This window comes from Tenrec ecaudatus, chromosome 10 (assembly GCF_050624435.1).
Source record: "Tenrec ecaudatus isolate mTenEca1 chromosome 10, mTenEca1.hap1, whole genome shotgun sequence".
Lineage (NCBI taxonomy): Eukaryota > Metazoa > Chordata > Mammalia > Afrosoricida > Tenrecidae > Tenrec > Tenrec ecaudatus.
Genome location: NC_134539.1, coordinates 126,068,513 through 126,088,161, shown reverse-complemented (window position 1 = coordinate 126,088,161; position 19,649 = coordinate 126,068,513). Strand labels below are relative to the sequence as shown.

The 19,649-nt window shown below is 44.3% G+C and overlaps 1 protein-coding gene and 1 non-coding gene across 2 annotated transcripts in view; both read left to right on the top strand.

Moving 5' to 3' along the window:
• ANKFN1 (ankyrin repeat and fibronectin type III domain containing 1) overlaps positions 1-19,649 on the top strand; it is a 175,464-nt gene that overhangs the window by 14,097 nt on the left and 141,718 nt on the right. Inside the window, exons 3-4 of the mRNA XM_075559286.1 lie at positions 6,013-6,207; positions 7,881-7,994. Of these exons, the coding sequence (XP_075415401.1) occupies positions 6,013-6,207; positions 7,881-7,994 (309 nt within the window). The remainder of the gene's footprint in view (positions 1-6,012; positions 6,208-7,880; positions 7,995-19,649) is intronic.
• On the top strand, positions 10,905-11,048 carry LOC142460621 (small nucleolar RNA SNORA48). The gene has a single exon (XR_012786794.1). It is a non-coding gene; the product is annotated as a small nucleolar RNA SNORA48 (small nucleolar RNA).

Here is a 19,649-nt window from a genome sequence, read left to right as displayed (position 1 = left end):
GGCAGAAGTGTTGGCTATCTTGTTTCATACTTAAGCCCCTTGTGACGTCATGGGGTAGTCTGTTTCGGACTTCCTAAATAATTTTCTCAAGTATTTCTTGTGTTTATTTCAGAGAAGATGTCCATTTTCTCCCCAGAGAATGGTCAGGCCTGGGCAGGAAGTCACCCCTTGTGTCCTTGCCTCTGGCTACTGCTTAAGAACTGCCAGTTATGGCCGGATTTACGTAATATGCACTTTCTGTGTGCATGTTTTGCTGGGGCATTGCAGGAAAAAGCATTCCAGAACGCTATGTCAGGGTGTACTGAGTTCTAGGAAAAGAAAGTTCTGCTCTAATTAAAACAAGACACTTAATCTCCAAAATCTCCCCAACCTTTTTGGAGCAACATTCTCCGAAGTCCTTGGAGAAAGCATGCAAACAAGACAGCAGGTTGAGACCTTAGTGACCGAAGTGAGGTTTGAGACCTGACCCTTAGCAAGATGGGCACGTGGAAACGGACGCTTAACTTTCTCTGGTTCGGGGGCAGCATTTTTACTAATTAAAACAGCACGTATGGGAGGACCTTTATATTATTTCTTCAAGTGCTTCCACCTGAAGGCAAACTGTTTTTGGAGTTTTCAGACGGTTGTCATTTATGATCAGCAAAGACAAATTTTATTAACTGCCCATAAAATATTTGTTTATCACTAAGATTTATATCCCAGTGACCTTCTTTTCGCTTTTGAAATAGTAGGGTTGGAACCAACACCACTTAGTAGTGTATATTATCTTTCTGAACAGTTACTGGAATGGGAAATTTTTATCTGGGGCAAGAGAAGTCCCCCCCCCCCAGGGAAGAATTTAAGCTTCATATTATCACATAAGAATTTTATGTGCCTCTAAAGCAAAGACTACTGGGTAGGATACCAATATTGCAAAGATCCATTAGTTGAGAGCATTCTTTGCAAAAATTATCATTAACTTATCGCAGTGCATGAGAACAGCACTATTATTATGCCCATTTTGGCGATGAAGCACTTGGGCTCAGGATGGCAGGGCTATCCATTTTCAAGGGACTCTTTGATCTGCAGGCCACCGAATCCCTTTTCTACACTGCCTCCACCTTGGAAAGCATCAGCTCAGGAGATGGAAGCGCTTTATAAAGTTCTGAGTTGTCTGAAAATGGACTGGTTGATTTGGTAAGCAGTTGCTTTCCCCTCAGAAGAACTCACCTACCAGAGGGAGACCCGTCTAAGGCTGGTTGTAAGGATCAGTCTAACATTAATGATGGTCTCCGTGCCTGGCTATTCTCCTCAATTCAAGAGGAAAATGCTAATATGATAGAAAAGTTTAGGCTAAATTTAGAAAATGCCATATTCTTTGCAAGGGTCAAATGTATCTCTGCCCACCCCTATGCTCCCCCCCTACCCCCCTATCCTCCACCACCCTCCCCACCAGCAGGCCAAATTAATTATTCTCCAAGAGACTTATTTAAAAATTAAAATTAGTTTGCATTTTTCCTTCACTATATTTTCAAGCTTTAAGCAATTATCAACCAGGCCCCAACTCACCATTTGGGGAAATTAAGGAATACCGACAAGTTGACTATCTATAGAAGAGGGAAGAAAATCCCTGGTGTTTATCTCTCAGGACTTAAACAGTAACTGTAATTGTATTCCTTGAACACTAAGTTACCAAGTTCCTGTGCTAACCCCCACCCTCACCCCATAGTTAATTAGCTGGGCAGGTCTTATAACAAATACCCACTCAGAAGAGCTGGGTGGTAGAAATGCTGTTGATAATTAAACGCCACAATAGCACGGAGCCTGTTTCAGGAGCCGCTCGGTTGTCCTGCCCCCTCCGGTCTGCTCCCCGCATTCCCACAGACCCTGCATTGTGCTGGCTCTCGCTTCTCACGGGGACAGTGGCTTGGCTGGAAAAGGGACTCCTGGTAATAAGAGAGAGGAGCCCAAGCCTTGCAAAGAGATCAGGAGGGCTGGACTCAAGAGGAAAATATCCAGTGGATAGAAGTAGGACGGGACTGGACCCAAGAAAAAGAGGAGGGTGGGTAGGAAAATCAATCAGAAAGAGACATAGCCTTTCTCCAATAAATCAAAAGGTTCAGTGTTAAGAAAATCCTGGCTGGCTATTATTCCAGCTCTCTCATCTCGAAGTCACCAAACGCATAAACATCTGGAGAATTCTGGTCCTCTCATTAGCTCTTCGGTCACGTCCCCACCAAGCAACCATCCAGAAGGACTGCGCCAGACTCCTGCCAAAGAGATAGCAGTTCGAAACGTGTCCTCTGTCTATCACAGGCCGGTTTCTGTGTCATTTTTGTTTTAAGGTTTTAAAGGCTTTGCAGGAAATCTTGGCTACATCTCGCCACTTACCCAAGGTTCCTCATTTCTTCAGCATCCACGGAAAGGGATTGAAATGGTTCCCATCCTGGGATCACACGATAGAAATGGGGCGCTCGGAACAATTTCCAAGATTTCGAGAAGCCTAAGCTCTCACACTATTACAAAAGACAGAGCGTTTCTTTGCTTTTGCTAAAAATACATCAACCCACATTGGTATGTTGACGATCTCACACTGAAAAACTGTATCGGCAGGTATACAGGTCGTTGGCATTGTAGAGAAAGTTGTTTCTAAGTTAGCTCCTTTGATTTTTTTAAAAAGAAATCCTTTAAAAGAGAATATTTTAGTGATCAGTTTAAAATCTATATAGATTTTTTACAATCCATACAATCTGCTTGGTAGAAATGATTGGAAGCCACTGGCTCAGGGAAAGTCTCTCAACTTGTCCTTGAAACCACCTCGAACGACAGAGGCGGAGCATGAGCGAGTACGGTCTCGAGAAGAGACGTTTCTACGACATTCTTCTTTTACAACCTTCTGGCCTCATTTTTCACGCTCCTCCCTAATACGTGTTTGTCTCCATTTCGACATAATGACCTCGCACCAAGATGTGCACATAAAAGTCAACCTTACAGAAAGCCAAAGACAGACAGATCCAAAGGAGGGCTTCCGGGCTGCCACCACCGTGTTACGTGGGCTTTGAGGGACTCCCATTGAAGAAGCACTGTACCTGATCTGGGTGTTTGTCACTCTGGTGATCTAGCTATAAAGTTCTGCATGTACGTCTTCCTTCTAAGTGTCTGAGGAAAGCGCAGCCCTTTCGCTGGAAGATGGAGAATGGGTTTGCCACTGCAGCTCAACCAGAATCAAGTCTGAACCCTAGGCCAGAAGGGAGCGCGGAGCGCAGAAACAAAGTGTGTTGTGCTAAGGGAAAGTGGGGAAAAAACGTCCGGGAGCGCCCAGCAGCGTTAAGGAGAAGCTGTCCATCTGAAATGCCACCTGGAATTCACACCAGCCATAACTTTTGTGGATATAAAAATTAATAGGAGGGGATTTCATAGTATTAGAAAAATTTATTTTTATAAATCATGTATCCATCACCCAAGTGTTGACGCATACATGCAATTCAAACATTAGGCTTACAATAAAAGCCCACTGAATGACTTAGCGAGGACAATTCCCCTATTTTCTCTATAATTTGGAGTGGAAGAAGGAGGGAGGGGGCGTGGGCAGAGGGTGCAGTTACTGGGTCAATTAATCACCCTGAAAACTCTGACACAAACTCTGACGCCTAGCCTATGTCTAAAAATACACAAATGTATACGAATTTGTTTTAAACTGTCAATGCCTATATTTAGGACCTTCCCAGCAAGGCCATAATGAGACTGTGTTTGAGGTTTCAGGCATAGCAGACTCTACCATTAATCTGAAGTTAGTTAAATTAACAGCATTTAGTACTGACTTGTCAATCTTGCTGCTCCAGGAAATTGCACCTTGAGGCTACTAATATTGCCCATTTTTTTCCACTGGAGTGTGCGCCCGCGTGTGTGTGTGTGTATTTTTTTTCTCTCTGCAAAGCCTCCGTGTTCAGACCCCATCCTTGCTTCCCTGTGTCCACAGCACTTACATTATCATTTATTCTGGACTCCGTGAGCCTTCCCGGGGGGTTTGCAGAGTGTAGCTGCTCAGTGAAAGAGTTTTTTAGCTTTCTATTTATTTGTTTATTTTTCTGTCATGGCTCATGACCGAGGCTTAAAAAAAGAAAAGTGTGACAGTATTTAGAGTACATGATTGACGACCGCTGCTGCAGTCATTAACCATGACACGTCTGCAGCGAAACACAGTCCCGAGTGTTCTCAACCGCGGCGTTCCGAAGAAAGAAAGAAAAAAAAAGGCTCAACTGATTTTTCATTGACCTCATCTGTAAATAAATTTAGACTGATGGTGAGCTGGGGTCATAATAAATTAGGACTCATTTCCTGTAATTAACGCAAACATGCCTATGAACACAGAGAATATGAATGTATAACCACCTAATTTCCATTTCAAAATACACCTAGCGAATTTTCACTGGAGTCATCTTCACAAGATTTCCCTCCTTATTTAGAAGAATGAAATTGTTGGATTCTCCACCCTGCTTCCCGCCCATCAGGGGAAATATTGTTCTGGTCACAGAGAACATCAAACACGCTGGGACAGCAGATCTGCAGAACTTGATCCAGCTTCGCCTCCTTCTCTGTGTGTCTCTGCCCCCACGCTCATGCCACGGTAGCCTTCTCTTGGTTGGTCACTGACCAGCAGTGGTGCCACCCAAGGGGCCAGGTGACCAGACCTGGGTCACCTGGGGCTGCGTAGGCCTCAAGAAGCAGCCTGCGGCCTAACAAAATGTTGTCTCGTCGTTAATGAATATTCGAGAACACTGTTGGTGCAGGGATTACGTGCTCAGCTGCCACCCCAAAAGTCAGCGGTCCAAACCCACGGGCTGCTCGGCTCCTCTATGCTCAGCTTTACAGGAGAAAGAGGAGGTCGTCGGCTCCTTAGAGATCACAGCCATGGGAACCCCTGGGGCAGGACTCATCTGTCCCATAAGCTTGATCAAACTTGGAATCAGCCTGCTGACAATGGGTTTGGGGGTGTTTTCAGGCTCCTGTTCACTCACATAAAGCGTGGCTCCGGTAAGCAGTGAGGTATACGTAGAATAAGCACTATCACATATTGGATCAACTATTTTTTTTTAACAAAACCCAGCTCCTTGACCTCTCTTAGTAAGAATGAGTATAGCTACTCCTTGGGTGTAAGCATTCCTGAGCATCTTCCAGTGAGATGACAGCACATCCAAGCACCCTCTATAGCAGGGGTCCTCAAACTATGACCCGCAGGCCCCCTGTGGCCCGCCGAGGACATTTATCCGGCCCTCCAGATGTTTTTGCCCCATTTGTTTTTTACTTCAAAATAAGATATGTGCCGTGTGCATAGGAATTTGTTCATAGTTTTTTTTTTAACTCCATCCTGGCTCTCCAACGGGTCTGAGGGACAGTGAACTGGCCCCCTGTTTACAAAGTTTGAGGACCCCCTGCTCTACAGCATCCAGTCCCACCCAGGTCGTTCAGCTATCAGAAGCACTGACAACAATCACAAAATATGCCCCTAAGACACACATACAAAAATGCCGATGAACTCAGAAGAATGTGCTAAGAGCCGAGTCAGGTTCCCGAGCCACCAATGATCATGACTAAGTCATGTGGGCAGAGGACAACCTGGGACAGGGACAACTTTTTCCCAGACCTTCCTATCCTGGAAGAGCTTTTCCTGCCAAGTGTTTGTCCCTCTAAAGCCCTAGAGACAAAAATATGCAACCTGAATTGGAAGTGATCCTCGGGAGCCCTTGATGGTGGTGTTGTAACTACCAATGCGCATCAGCTCCGTGAGGGATGGGGACGCAACGAGGGCCAGGGCGTGATGGGAGTCTCTTCATTTGATGAGCGCGCACTCACTCAAATCTTAAACGTCACTGAGTAGACGTGCTGACAGTCAGATAGTTGGTGCAAATGCAGATCTCATTTTCTTTCCCCTCCACAGTTGATAAAGCCCACGGTCCGCGCACAGCTGCCCTGCCAGGAAACAGCGTGTCTCCATACGAAAGGTGGTCACCCCAATTCTTTCCCTTTATTTAGTTGTCAGCCTGGAGAGCCGAGCGCTGCACCTCAACACTCTGGTCCAGGAAGCCCAGGAGAGGGTGAGCGAGCTGTCTGCCCAGGTGGAGAATGAAGGCTTTACTTTGGACAACACAGAGAAAGAGAAGCAGCTGAAAGCCTGGGAGTGGAGGTACCGGCTCTACAGACGCATGAAAACGGGCTTCGAGCATGCCAGTGAGTATCAGCAGAGGGCTTGTGCGTTTTGCCAGACCAAGCCTTCCTTTACTGCTTTCGGCAGCCCACCCAGGGCAGGAGTAGCCGTTGTCAGCCTATGTGGAGAGCAAGGGCTCTGGGCATCTGTAAATGGATCTTTTGTCTTGCTTGATTTTCTGGCTCCTGAAAGGTTCTCTGACCACAGCCATGGAGCTTTGGTGCTGCTGGCCTCTCTCCACCATGTCACACTTGTCTACCACTTTCCACCCGCTACGCCTTGCTGCCTAATGACCTGGACGGCCTGATGCCCTGAGTGACTGTATTTTGAGATGTGGAGATGAGAAAATATTTATTTGCCTATTTGTCCAGTTTCTGCTTCGGGCTCGAGTTTTCAACTCTTTGCTGCTATATATATTTTTATATGGCTAGTCACTGACCTTGACTTCACACAGGCAACAGAGAGGGACACTTCATTGACTCATGAATTATGCCTTTGTCTGCCCATCCATTCTCCTTACCCACGGCTTCTGTGAGTTTAAGGAAAGCGTTCTTTCTGGATCATGCTCTGGAAAAGACTGCTTCGTGCGTGTAACCCCTGATGTTAGAAAAGAAAATATAAAAACCCAACACTTGTGAAATACTGGACAGATTTTAAAAGGAGGGCTCAGCGAAACGACACAAAACATTACACATGACATTTTCAACTCGTGGGAAAGCCCAGTTCATTAGTTTGGAAATCGTTCCCCTCTGGTGCCGTAACCCACAGTTGTGACATAGACAAAGACCACAGGGCAGTATAAACGTCTGTGTCAGTAGCGAGTACTGCACACTAAGTACCACATCTAGGCACAACCCTTTCTCTGGAAGCACATGAAGCTTGCAACACTGTCTTTCTCTTCAGCCATAGATGTTTATCATGCCAGTCAGTAGCTGTTTCCATGAACGTATTTGTCATTGTGACTCGTTTAGGACAGATTAATACCGCTTGGAAGGGTGTTCCTGGGCTCTGCTGTTAAATTTCTAGATGGCAAAGCTCCTGGATGTGAAGGAGAGCTGAGACCACAAGCCTGGAGGTGACTGGAGCCTAACATGACTCGTCCATTCTTTCGCAGAAGGCACTGCCCAGTGTAACAGGGCAGAGTGCGGTCAAGGTGTGTCAGCCTTCTGTCCGAGAAGGAACCCAGAGCTAGACATTCAAAACCATGAGCTTTCCTCTTAGCACCTGGGGTCGCCACTGTGTCCTGGAGCCAGTCACTTGGGTTCTTGAAGCTGCAGTTTCCTGATCCCAAAAGTGGAAGTACTCTTACTTGCCCTTTCTACCCTGTCCCCCTCCCTCCCAACAGACACAGAGTTGTGAAGAGGCTCAAGTGAGATGATTCACAAAGTTATTCTTTCTGACACATAGAGGTCTCCATTCACAATGTAGGAACCGTCTGCTCTTCCAGCCCAGACCCACCCTCCTACTCCGTTCCCAGGATATTGGGGGAAGTCTTAGCAGTTGTTAGTGACTCCCTCTGAAGACGGACTTCTCCCAAATAAGACCACCAGAGTGACAATAAAAGCCTTCAGTGTCCAAAAGGGAAAAGCGATCAGACTCTACTGCGTGCCCCAGAGTGTGTCCTTCGAAGAGGCAGGAGCATCATTGGAAAAGGCTTTGCCCTGTTAAAATGCTTTGTCTCCTCCCTCTTGTCCAGGAGCTCCTGAGGTGCCAGCCAATGTCTGTCTCCTGGTAACCAGCAGCACATCACTCACTGTCACCTTCCAGGAGCCTCTGAGTGTCAACGCAGCTGTCGTGACCAGATACAAAGGTACCGGGCTCTCGGTCTTTTGTCATTAGTATTATTTCACTGCTCCTTTTAAACGAACCTGTTATTTGTGAACTGGTTATGCATTCTGTAGGTGTGTTTTCCACGGACAGTATTCTTCATCCTACTCTCTTTGGGGGTCACAAGAATTTCCATCGGCACGCCTTATGTAAAGGAGCAGTACATGAGGGGGGATTGCTCCTGGAAAGGATGAACCCCAAGACTGGGCTGTGCATTGGCCTATGGTTAGGGATGGAACTCACTAGACGCAATGAGGAACCAGACTCGATCGGAGGAGCTCAGACATGAGAGTTAATCGGGGATGGGGCACAGAAACCCAAAAACAGGTACATATGGGGCTAAAAACACGCAGTGAATTAAAATAAAGACAGGTGAGCAGACACCGTATATGGAGGCCAGAGAAGAACGTGGTTTGCTATGGTGGAGAGAGGCATCAGTACAGTCCCCAAAGTGGAGGGAGCATTTGGCTCTGACGTGGAAGGGTGGTAAGGATTTGGCCCCGAAGCTATTGGGGAAGAGAAAATTCCAGGAAGCACAGGTATAAAAGCAAGGGTAAGGGGGCTGGGAGGGGGAGCAAGAAAATACCAGAACAAGTGGAGAAAAAAGAATGGATTGTGTAGAAGGAGTAGATACTAACTTGACTCCACAGGTGAGAGGATACAGTGAAAGATCAGCTTAGAGTGCAGCTGAGGTCAGAAGACGGAGGTGGGATGGAGCTTGAAGTCAAGGTGAAGGATGAAGCCTACAGAACCAGGGAGCCAAGAAGGGACAAGATCAGTGGTTAAAGCAGTAGTGCTGCATATGATGGGCTGGAAGAGAGAGCAATTCAAATCTGGAGGTTTTTCAGAAGAGAGCTGGCAGCAGCTGGCCCGGCCAGGGAGCAGCACTGGAAGACAAGAAGCCTTAAGAAGAAGGATCCCAAGCCAACAACCACATGTACTGCCATCGAGTCGATTGCGACTCACAGTGACCCTCTAGGACAGGGTACCAGCACCCCTGTGGCTTTCCAGAATGTAACTGTGTACAGGAATAAAAAATCGCCTCTGCCTCCCACAGAACCGCTGGTGGTTTCGAACTGCTGCCCTATGGGTTTTCGCTCAGTGAGTAACCCACCGCATCACCATGAGCAGGACAGTGCAGAAATTTTAGAAGGGTAACCATCACACCTACTGCTGTCAAGTCCATTCTGCCCCCTGGTCACCCTGTAGGACAGAGTAGAACTCCCTCCTCATGTTTCTAAAGCGATAACCTTAAGGAAGCAAGCAGACTGGTATGTTGATCTCCTAGAGTGGATGGTGGGCTCAAACAGCCAACCTTTCCGTGAGTAACTGAGCATTTAACCACTTCACCACCCCACTCCTCAGGACAGCCACACACAATGCTAATGTTCGCTCCAGGCACTGTGGAAAGCCTTCGTCTGCATTAGCTCAGTTTAATCCTTACAGCCCTGTGACATGGGTCCTGTTAAGAATATCCCTTTGCAGGTGAGAAAATGGAGGGCTAGAGGTTAACAAACACCCCGAAGGGCTCACAGGAGAGCCACCAGTTTATCACATCATAATTGACTCTTGGGTGGAAAGGACAGTCTATAAAGAAGCCTGTTATCCTGATTCACAAGTATCTATAGATATATGTCCCCAAAGTCCCCAAATCTGATTATTCTTACTGTATAGATTTCAAGATGCCAGGGCTCAAGGCAAAATTTCTGAGTGCAGACCAGTGTTGTTCCTTTTTCATGCAAAATATGCAAGTAATGCTTGTGACTTTCTTCTTCTTACCCGGGGTCTGCTCCCAGGAGATCCTCTGCCTCTGCAGATCACACCCAAATTACTGTTTGGTGCTAAGACAGCTTTGAGCTGGTTATCACCTGGAGTTTGGTGTATCGGTCTAAGACAAGGCAGCCTTCAGGTCCTAGAGAAACAGGACCACGCAGGATGACCTCCCACAGCCTTCCTGTGAGACAATTCCCAGCCTTTGATTAGGTCAATGGTTCTCAACCTGTGGGTCTAGACCCGTTTGGGGGTCAAATGACCCTTTCACAGGGGTCACCTAAGACCATCGGAAAACACATAAATATTTCACAATATATAATTACCTATTGTTTTATGATTAATCACTATGCTTTAATTATGCTTAATTATGTTCAATTTGTAACAATGACACTATATCCTGCATATCAGGTATCTACATGACGATTCATAACAGTAGAAAAATTACAGTTATGAAGTAGCAATGAAAATAATTATATGGTTGGGGGGGGTCACCACAACATGAGGAGCCGTATGAAAGGTCGCGGCGTGAGGAAGGCTGAGAACCCCTGGATCAGTGGTCTCTCTCACTGAGACTCAGAAACTCAGACCAAGTGCTTGCAGCCAGCATCTCACATCCCTCTTCCCACCTCTGTCCAGCTCCAGGGTTTGAATGAAAGGTTTTGTCCTGGCTCTCTACCATGGCCTCTCCTTCTCAGGAGCTCATTTGTCCATACTGCCGCCTCTGGAACGCTGGACCCGAATGCCAACAAACTCGATCAGTGTTTGCAGTTTGACACCTCTGGAACGGGTCAGGTTGAACTGAAAGAGCACACATGGGTTCTGTTAGTGACTGGAGGGGATTAATTAAGCCTTGTAAGTAGAATTGTCTCTTGCATTCTGGAGTAGGCTCCCTCGTGTTCATTTATTAAGTCATAAGTTGAGTCCTTAACCTGACCAATCTCAAGGGTTATGTTAAACAGCTGACAGTCTACTGGACCCACAGAGACAGCAGGACAGTTTTGAATTCAGGTGTTGAAGTGATTATCTAATTATAAAAATATTAGCAAAACAACTCTGAGACCAATCTTCTTTTTGCCTACAAATTTATATTGTTATTTTTATTTTTTAAGAAGCGATTGAGATCCCCTGGCTATAGGCAAAGAGACGCCTGATTAGTGGTGGTACTCTTATATCAGTCAGGGGCAGAGCAGACTGGCAGCCCTCTGTTCATCCTAGCTTGATGCCTAGATCGTGGCCAGAGCTGTTTCATGCCTAGCACACACACACACACACACACACACACACACACACACACAAAGAAGCTATTGAGAAGAAGACCTACCAGATGAAATAGAAATCTCCCGATTGGCTAGATCGAAAGCTTAACCCCGGCACATTTGGGGTTTGGCAAAAATCTCTCAGACTGCTCTCCAGAATTTCTGGGTATGGCAAACCTCAGGCCTCTTCTGAAAACTGAATGTGTTCCCCCGTTAGGGTGAAGCCAGTGTGTGTTTACAAGAAAATTTGAATCCTTCTGTTTCTCATTTGTTTACACTACACTCACTCACAAGTTCTTTTTTTAAGAGTTTGCTGATATCCAGGAAACAATATTAAGAGCATCCCTTAATGACCCTTCTTCAGCCCATGTCCCAGTCAGCTGTCACTGCACCTGGAATTAGGCCATCAGTTTCGGCTCAATACCCAGGTAAACATTTCCAGTGAGACCCACTTGGCTTCTCTGTGTGTGTCTCACCTGAAGGCAGCAAAATGGGACTACAGAGGTGGCTACCTGTTTCTCGGTATTTCTTCCTCCGGGTCAGTCAGCTTTTGCAACTTTTGGTCCCATGACCAAACATGATAACAATTTTCATGTTATCGTGTTATCAACCAATGCTGTTTGGGAGGCCTTCGTGCTTTGGAATATTGCCAGAAACGTGTTCTCCATTTCCCCCTCGCTGCCTTAGGGATCGGCCCAAGGCTGGAAGCAGAAAACCTTTTCAGTGATGCATTTGCTGCCCGTTGCAGGGTTCAGTGATGAGCAGGAAGGCTTTCCACAACAGGTGCCATCCAACGTGGTTTCCATCCGCAGGCTGGCGCATTTTCTAGCTCTGTTGGTTTGAAGTGGGACTTGCTGTGGTCACACTTGTTGCTGTTAAGGGCCACCGAGTTGTCTCCAGCTCATAGCGACCACAGACGGCTACCTGCCCAGCCCTGCACCATTTTCACAATTGTTGTTATGCGTGAGTCCGGTGTTGCAACCAGCGCCCTTCTGCTTCACCAAGCCTAATGGCCGTTTCCAGGGGCTGCTCTCTCCTGGAAGCCTCTCTAACGTGCCTGAGAGATGTCGTGCCATCTTTCCCTCCAAGGAGCATCTGGGTGTACTTCCTCCAAGACAGGTGTTTCGTCTTTTAGCGTCCGTGGTACTGCCCGTCTCCTTCACCAGCACCACCGTTCACATGCGTGGATTCTGCTTCAGCGTCCAGCATTCACGTGTGTAGGAGGTGATAGGACACACCATCGCCTGGGTCAGGTGCACCTTGGTCCTCAAAGGAGGACATCCATAGATTAAGGTGACCAGATGTCCCGGTTTTTAACAATTTTTCCCGCATCCTGCACCGTTTTTAAAGGGTCCTGATTTTTGGGAAGAATGCACAACAAGCTAGATATCTGGTTTTCGGCTGCCATGTGACTATTTTGCCAGGATATGAGTCATATCAATGGTGTCCCGCTGGTGTCCCACTTTACCAATGTTAAAATCTGGTCACCTCACCATAGATGCATTTCAGCACCTTAAGAGTTCTTGACCTTGTTATTTGCAAAACATTGCAGTGTCACTGCCATTCATGGGCGTACCTGCCTCCAGCTACTCTTCCCACCTTGTTACCTGATGGATTCAAAACTGCCACCCCGATTCTTACCTTCTCCACTCAAACCTCAGTGCTATCCAGTTGCTTCCATCTCATAGTGACCATTCACACAGAGTAGAAATGCCCTTGTGGGTTTTGCAGGCTGTAACTCTTTGTGGGAGTAGAAAATCTCATTTTTCTTCCACAGAGAGGTGGTGATTTAAACTGCTGACCTTGGGTTTGTAGCCTGATGCGTAGCCCACTGTGCCACCAGCATTCAGAGACACGTAATAGAGAATTGTTTCCCTAGGGATACAAAGAGAAGCGGGAGTCTTTTTACATCCGCACACACTTTAATGGATCTGCCACTGCCTCTGCTGACATCACACAGTAACTTTCTAGACTATGTTAACACCCCGTAGGGCTAGTCCCGCCTCATGACAATATGTTTCCAAACGTCTTAACTCTTCACATAAGTTTTCTCTTCCAAATGAATTTTAGAATTGGCTCATCAAGTTGTAAACTCTGATTGGGTGGACTTCTTATACCAAAGTTAGTTTGAGGCCATGTCCCATCCATGGAAGTCCCTGGGTAGTGTAAATGGTTAATGAACTTGACTCAATGGTTGTAGATGTGAGTCCACCCAGGGGTCCCTTGGAAGAAAGGTCTGGTGACCTACTTCCCAAAAGTCAGGCACTGAAAACCCCATTGAGCTCAGTTCTGCTCTGTCACACAGGGGTCACCCAAGTTAGAGTCCACTTGACATCGATGACTGTTTGTTGTTGTCTTTCATCTAGGTAGCGTCCCAGTTCAGTTAAATGTAAAATATTCAGAAAAAAATTAGTAATGTACCTGCATCTTTTACACTTCCCTGTTGCGATTCACACTGGATATTGTGTAGCTTCTGTGGCTTCTCTGAATGAACTCTGTCTTCAGGATGTTCTCTGATTGACTGTAGTGGGAGGTAGAAAAGCTATTGCTATTTTCCCTTTATAATATTAGTTGACTGTTTTATTTATTTCTATGGCTGAACCATATACGATAGAGTTGATTATGGAGCAGGGAGCTTTGTAGTGCCATGTGCGTGGAAATCATGTGAGGAACGTGTAATCCCACTCCCCGGGTAGCTAACAGATGGCGCCTCTAATACCAGACCACAGTGATGCCGGAAGAGTCCTAGTGGAGAGCAAAGTCTGTGACCACCCTCCAGTGTTAGCAATGTCACAGGTCCCCATGGTGTCCAGGGAGGCCATTGGGAGCTGGAGTCCCCATCTAAGCTCGGCAATCACAAGTAGCTCCCTTACACTTGGATGTCAGTGAGGTCAGCTGGAATACCTGGACTTCTACCCCAGCTAAGATGAATGAGGCATTGCCCACTAATCTCCCCTGCTAACATGTTCAGAGGAAGGCAGCTAAGACAGAAGAACTAAATAAAATCCAGAGTCTTTTAATATACTACTCAAAATGCCCTAATTGCATCTGGAAAGCACTCTTCACTCCAAAAAATAAGGAAGAAAGCAAAAGCAAAAGATAATATTTACAGAAACTGGGATGACAGATAATATTAGAGTTCTCTGACAATTTAAAAGTAGCCATGAGTTCATCAACAGTGAATGCCAACCCTGAGACACTACATTGGTTTCCCTCTCAAACCTCTGCCCTATTGTGACTGTTGCTATTAATAGGTTATAATTTTGCTACTGAAAAAAAAGTAGCCATGACCAGAAAGGAACCATTTCCATGAGCAGTTACAAATAATTCTTAAATAATCGAAAGCAGAAGATTTAAGCTAATAAATAGAAAGTAGAAACAGAAGGGCTGAGGAAATAAATAGAAGATATAAAAACATTGAAAATTTTAGAAATGGAAACTACTATAAATGAAATGAATATTTAGGATGGGTTCAATGACAGAATGAAGGAGCAATAATGTTTTCATAGAATATTAACAAATAGAATTCACGGATATATGCAATGCACCATGACAAACATGGTTCATTCCAGGAATGCAAGGTTGGTTCAATATTTTAAAATCAATGCAATTGCCTTAGTATCAACCAGTCAATATGTTGCCCATATTAAGTAGCTAAAGAGAAAAATGAACACATGATTATATAAATCAATGAAGAAATCATTTGACCAAATTCAACAACCATCTATCACAGAAAAATAGAAATAAGGGGTGCTTTTTAAAATCATTTTATTAGGGGCAAATACAGCTCTTATCACAATCCATACATAAATCAATTGTGCAAAGCACATTTGTACATTCATTGCCAAGAGGTGCTTTCTAAACTTGATAAGACAAACTTCTAAGAGAACTTACAGTTAAAATATAGATGAGGGAGGGAGTGAAAAAGAGCTGATACCAAGGGCTCAAGTAGAAAGAAAATGTTTTGAAAATTATGATGGCAACAAGTTTACAAATTTGTTTGATATAATTGATGTATGGATTGTTATAAGAGCCCCCAATAAACTGATTTATTCATTAATTAAAAATATAGAGAGACAGAATGCAAGATTGGGAATAGGCAAAGATGTTCACGCTAACCAGTCTTATTCAATATAGTGCAGGAAATTCTACCCAGTACCATGAAGCAAAGAAATCAAATAAAAGGTAAATAGACAAATAGGAAAGAAATAAAAATGTACCTCTTCAGAATATATTGTCTGCACAGAAAACTCCAAAGAGTCTCCAAATAAATAAACCCTCATAGTAATTGAGTTCAGCAATGAACTACATTTTCTATATACCATCAATGAATCCATGGAAACCAAAATTTAAAGTACAATAATTACTCACACAGTGAAATCATTTTATGTAAATATAACAAAACATGTATAGGACTTGTATGCTTAAAACTACAGTGTTTTCATTAAATAACCCCCCAAAATATATTTTGTTGAATTGCCAGGCTGTTTTCCAAAATAGTTTTACATCATTTTACATTTTCACCAGTATTATATAAGAGTTCCTATTTCTCCACACCCTTGTCAACACTTGTTAATATCTGTCATTTAAAACTTATTATTATAATATCTACCCTTAAAGGTATAAAATGGTGTCACATTGTACTTTTGACTTTCATTTTCCTGGTGGCTAATGTGTTCCCAATTGCTTATTTTAAAACTGGGTTACTTTCTTTTTATTATTGAGTTATAACCAAAAAAAATGCCAAACTGATCTCATTGCCATTGAGTTATCAGTGCTACTGATACATGAATTACAGGAATTCTTTATATATTTTTGACACAAGTATATAGAAGTCCCTTATCGGATATCTGATTTGATTTTCCCCCTCCATTCAATGGTTTATCACCAGATTTTGTTGATGGTATTTTTTCAAGCCCCAATGTTTAAGATTTTGATGATGTCCAATTTTCCCTTCTTTTCTGTTTGCTGCTGTTTTATGGGATCTATTTTTGAGGTATACATATACTTAAAGATTTTTTGCTATTTTATTACTCATTTTCTGAAAAAGAGTCAATAATATATTTTCCCTACCCAGATAGGCAAATATTTGTGTTTTTATTTAAAATTATTTCAAGTTTTGCTTTATATATTTCAGAGCTACACTGTCACATGTGTATAAGTTCATGCTTATGACATTTTCATATATTTTTGACAAATCAACATATATTGTCCTTACTAAAGGAAGAGCAGGAATTAATGTTAAGATTAATTACTCTTAATATGCCAAAGTTTTACAACAATGTGTGTAGGTTTTTATTTAATTTGCTTGGTTCATATGGTACTTTATGTGACGTGAGGACTATGTCTACAAAAATCATAGAGTCATGGCGACTCCACACATTGGTTTTCCAATTCTCCCCCCATTCGACTTCTTTAGGAGCTCTGGTGGCAATGGTTACACAGTGGGACACAGTCCACAGGGTCTGCAATTCGAAACCAGCGGCCGCTCCTGGGGAGAAAGAGGGACTCTTAGTCCCATAAATAGTTATAGTCTCAGAAACTTACAGGGGCAATTCTGTCTTGTCCAATAAGGTCGCTATGAGTCGGTATCATCTTGCTAGCAGTGAGCTTGGTGTTTTGTGTTGGTGACTTTGAGTCAGGCATCGCAATTAGAGTTTCTGCCAGAACCTTGAAATCGAGTTCCCACGCTTCTGTCTCCTTTATTCGTGTGTCTGGTTGCCTCCCTGTGCTACAATCGGTGTGAATTCCTAGAGATGATTTTTTTCTACTCACAAATTCACCTTTTGACTGATTTCGGTCTAAAGTTCATTCTGTTCACGTGGTGGTGTTTTTTTCACAATGACTTAACCTCACATCATGAAGTTTCTTTTCATAAATGCCCTTTCTTATCTCATTTCGTCCTTTAAAGAAAAAAAAAATGGACCACATTTTATGCCAGGAGGCCTCGTGTCGCAGCGAGTGACAATTTGGGCTGTGAATCTCATTGTCCGCAGTTTGCCGCCACCAGGAGCCCCACTCGACCAAGATGAGCCTTTGAGCCCCAGAGAGATTCACATCTTTGGAGCCGCAAAGGCGCAGTGCTACTCTGTCCTATGGGGTCCTAGAAGGCAGAACTGACTCCAGGAGAGTAGGTACATCTTGTGTGTGTGTGTGAGTACCCCAAATTTAGTTCTTTTAAATTATTTGACTCTTCTGCAGAATGAATTATACTTGTAATGAATTCCGATTCCAATCATTGTGCTGGCTGTCCTTTTAACGTCCATCTCTTCAAGTGTCTTGGGATTTGGGTGGTTGGCTGATTTTGAGTGAAAGAACTTTTATGAATCCTCTCCCTTTTTATTCAGGTCTGCCTTCGGTCCTCCTCTTCTACTTCTCAATATTCAATATTCAGTCTAGAACCAATCATGAGGACTCCAGGCTTCTGCCTCAAGGGCATTTGAATGCTAACACAAAGCAAGTCACATTAGGAAGCAACACAGCGCCATTTCTACTCACCCAACCATGGCCTCCCACAGTGGTTGTTGCTGTTGTGTTTCTGGAGATGGGTTCGATCTTTATAAGTTATAGCCCCAGTCACCATTAAGAAGCAGGGATGGTTGTTTATTTGTTTGTTTGTTTATCTTTATCAAAGTCTTTCCTCCGCCTCTGGCTTCAACCTGCAAAAGCAGCTCCGTCTACCATCACAGGGGAGCATTTCTAGGTCCTGTTACTCCGATGGCCGCTGGCGTCAAATCGGCTCCCGGGCGCTGCCGCCTGTTTGTGGACCAGAGTCTAGCAAGCGCAGGGTTTCCTTCCTGCTCATTTTTTGTTGCATTTCCAGTCTGTTTATTTTATCAGCCTCTTTTCTTTATTCCTTTGAGATTTTACTCATTAGGTTAGTGTGCTTGGTGCCTAGGGGTGAATCAAAGCATGAACTCTCTACATCTTGTTTGTAGAAGACGTTGTTTGCTTTCTTTAGGAAAAAAAATGATACAATTTTATCTTTTAATCAAGTACTATTATTAGCAAATGCTTGGGGGGGGGGTGGCGGGGGGTTGGAGGATGCCTGATTTGTTCAGCCATTCCAATGCAGTCCTTTAATTAATTACCACAGAGGTTCCTCTAGCAGCGGTGTCACAACCCCTTTGGGGGTCAAACGACGCTTTCACAGGAGTCACCTGATTCATCACAGTAGCAAAATTATAGTGATAAAGTAGCAACGAAAATAAGTGTATGGTTGGGGGGGTCACTACAACATGAGAAACTGTAGGAAAGGGCCGTGGCATTAGGAAGGTTGAGAACCACTGCTCTAGAGCTTTGAACTTGTTTTTGGGGGGGTTCTAGAGCTTTGAACTTGTTTGGGGGGCTTCTGAGTGTCTCAGTCTGTATTTAGCCTTCAGAGCAATCGTCCTCTCTCTGAATATGTAAAGCTGTGCTCAGCCCCATTCCCATCGAATATTTAATGCTTTCTTTCATTCCCAAGCCTTCAACACAAATTTTAATCCCACAGGCACGGCAGCCTTTCATGTTTCCAAGCTCACAGATAGAGTTTTCGAGACCTCATTTCCCCTTTCCAAGACTTAGAGAAGAAAAGGGATAGACTGACATGTGGGTCAGTTTGCGTTCTTGCTGCAATCTCCAAGTCACGTCTTCTTACCCAGACACTGTCTGCTCAGTAAACATGGCCTCCTAGGAGGACTAACTGAGGAGAAATGCCGTTATTAAAGCAGGTCTGCTGTCTCAAATTTTATGTAAGTTCCTAGGGGCAAACACAAAACTGGGTCTTTGTATCAGTTGGTGAAGTATTATTCTTGACAGTGATTTCTTCTTCCTATTATTCTTGGAAAATCATAGACCCATAGACTCATGAAGAATTTTCTGGAATGCATGAGTTTTTCCCTAAGTCATGAAATTCCTTGAAGTCAGAAATCTTATATTTTTCAGCTCGCCTCCCCAGTCCACCCAAGTGCCTGTGGCACAGACCCAGGTCTCTGTTCTTCAAACCTTGTTCCCACCACAGGGCCTTGCTGATGGTCCTCTGCCTGGAAAACCGCCCCTTCCCACGCACTAGGCTTTCAGGTCTCTATGGAAAGTCATTTCTTCAGAAAAATGCTTCGTAAGTGTTTCATGTAAATTCAAGCCTGTTAAAGAAGGAGCTCACCCACCACCTCACACACCCTGTTGAGAGGCTCACTAGGCGTTGGCACGGACTCGATGGCAGTGGACTTGGTTTGGGCTTTGAGTTGCCCCCTGTATGCTTTCTATCATGTCGTTAGCCTTTTCTTCAAAGTAATTTCGCAGTTTGCAAACATAGAACTATTTATGTGGTGTCTTTATATATATATGCATATATATAACAGAACTCCATTGGCTCATTAATATTCAATATAGCTAATAAAATATTTCCTCAACACAATGCTACCATCACTGAATACTTTAGGGCAGGGGTTCTCAACCTGTGGGTCATGACTCCTTTGGGCGTTAAACAACCTTTTCACAGGGGTCGCCCAATTCATAACAGTAGCAAAATGACGATTATAATGCTGCAATGAACATAATGTGATGGCTGGGGGGCACCACGACATGAGGAGCTGTAGGAAAGGGTCGCAGCGTGAGGAAGGCGGAGC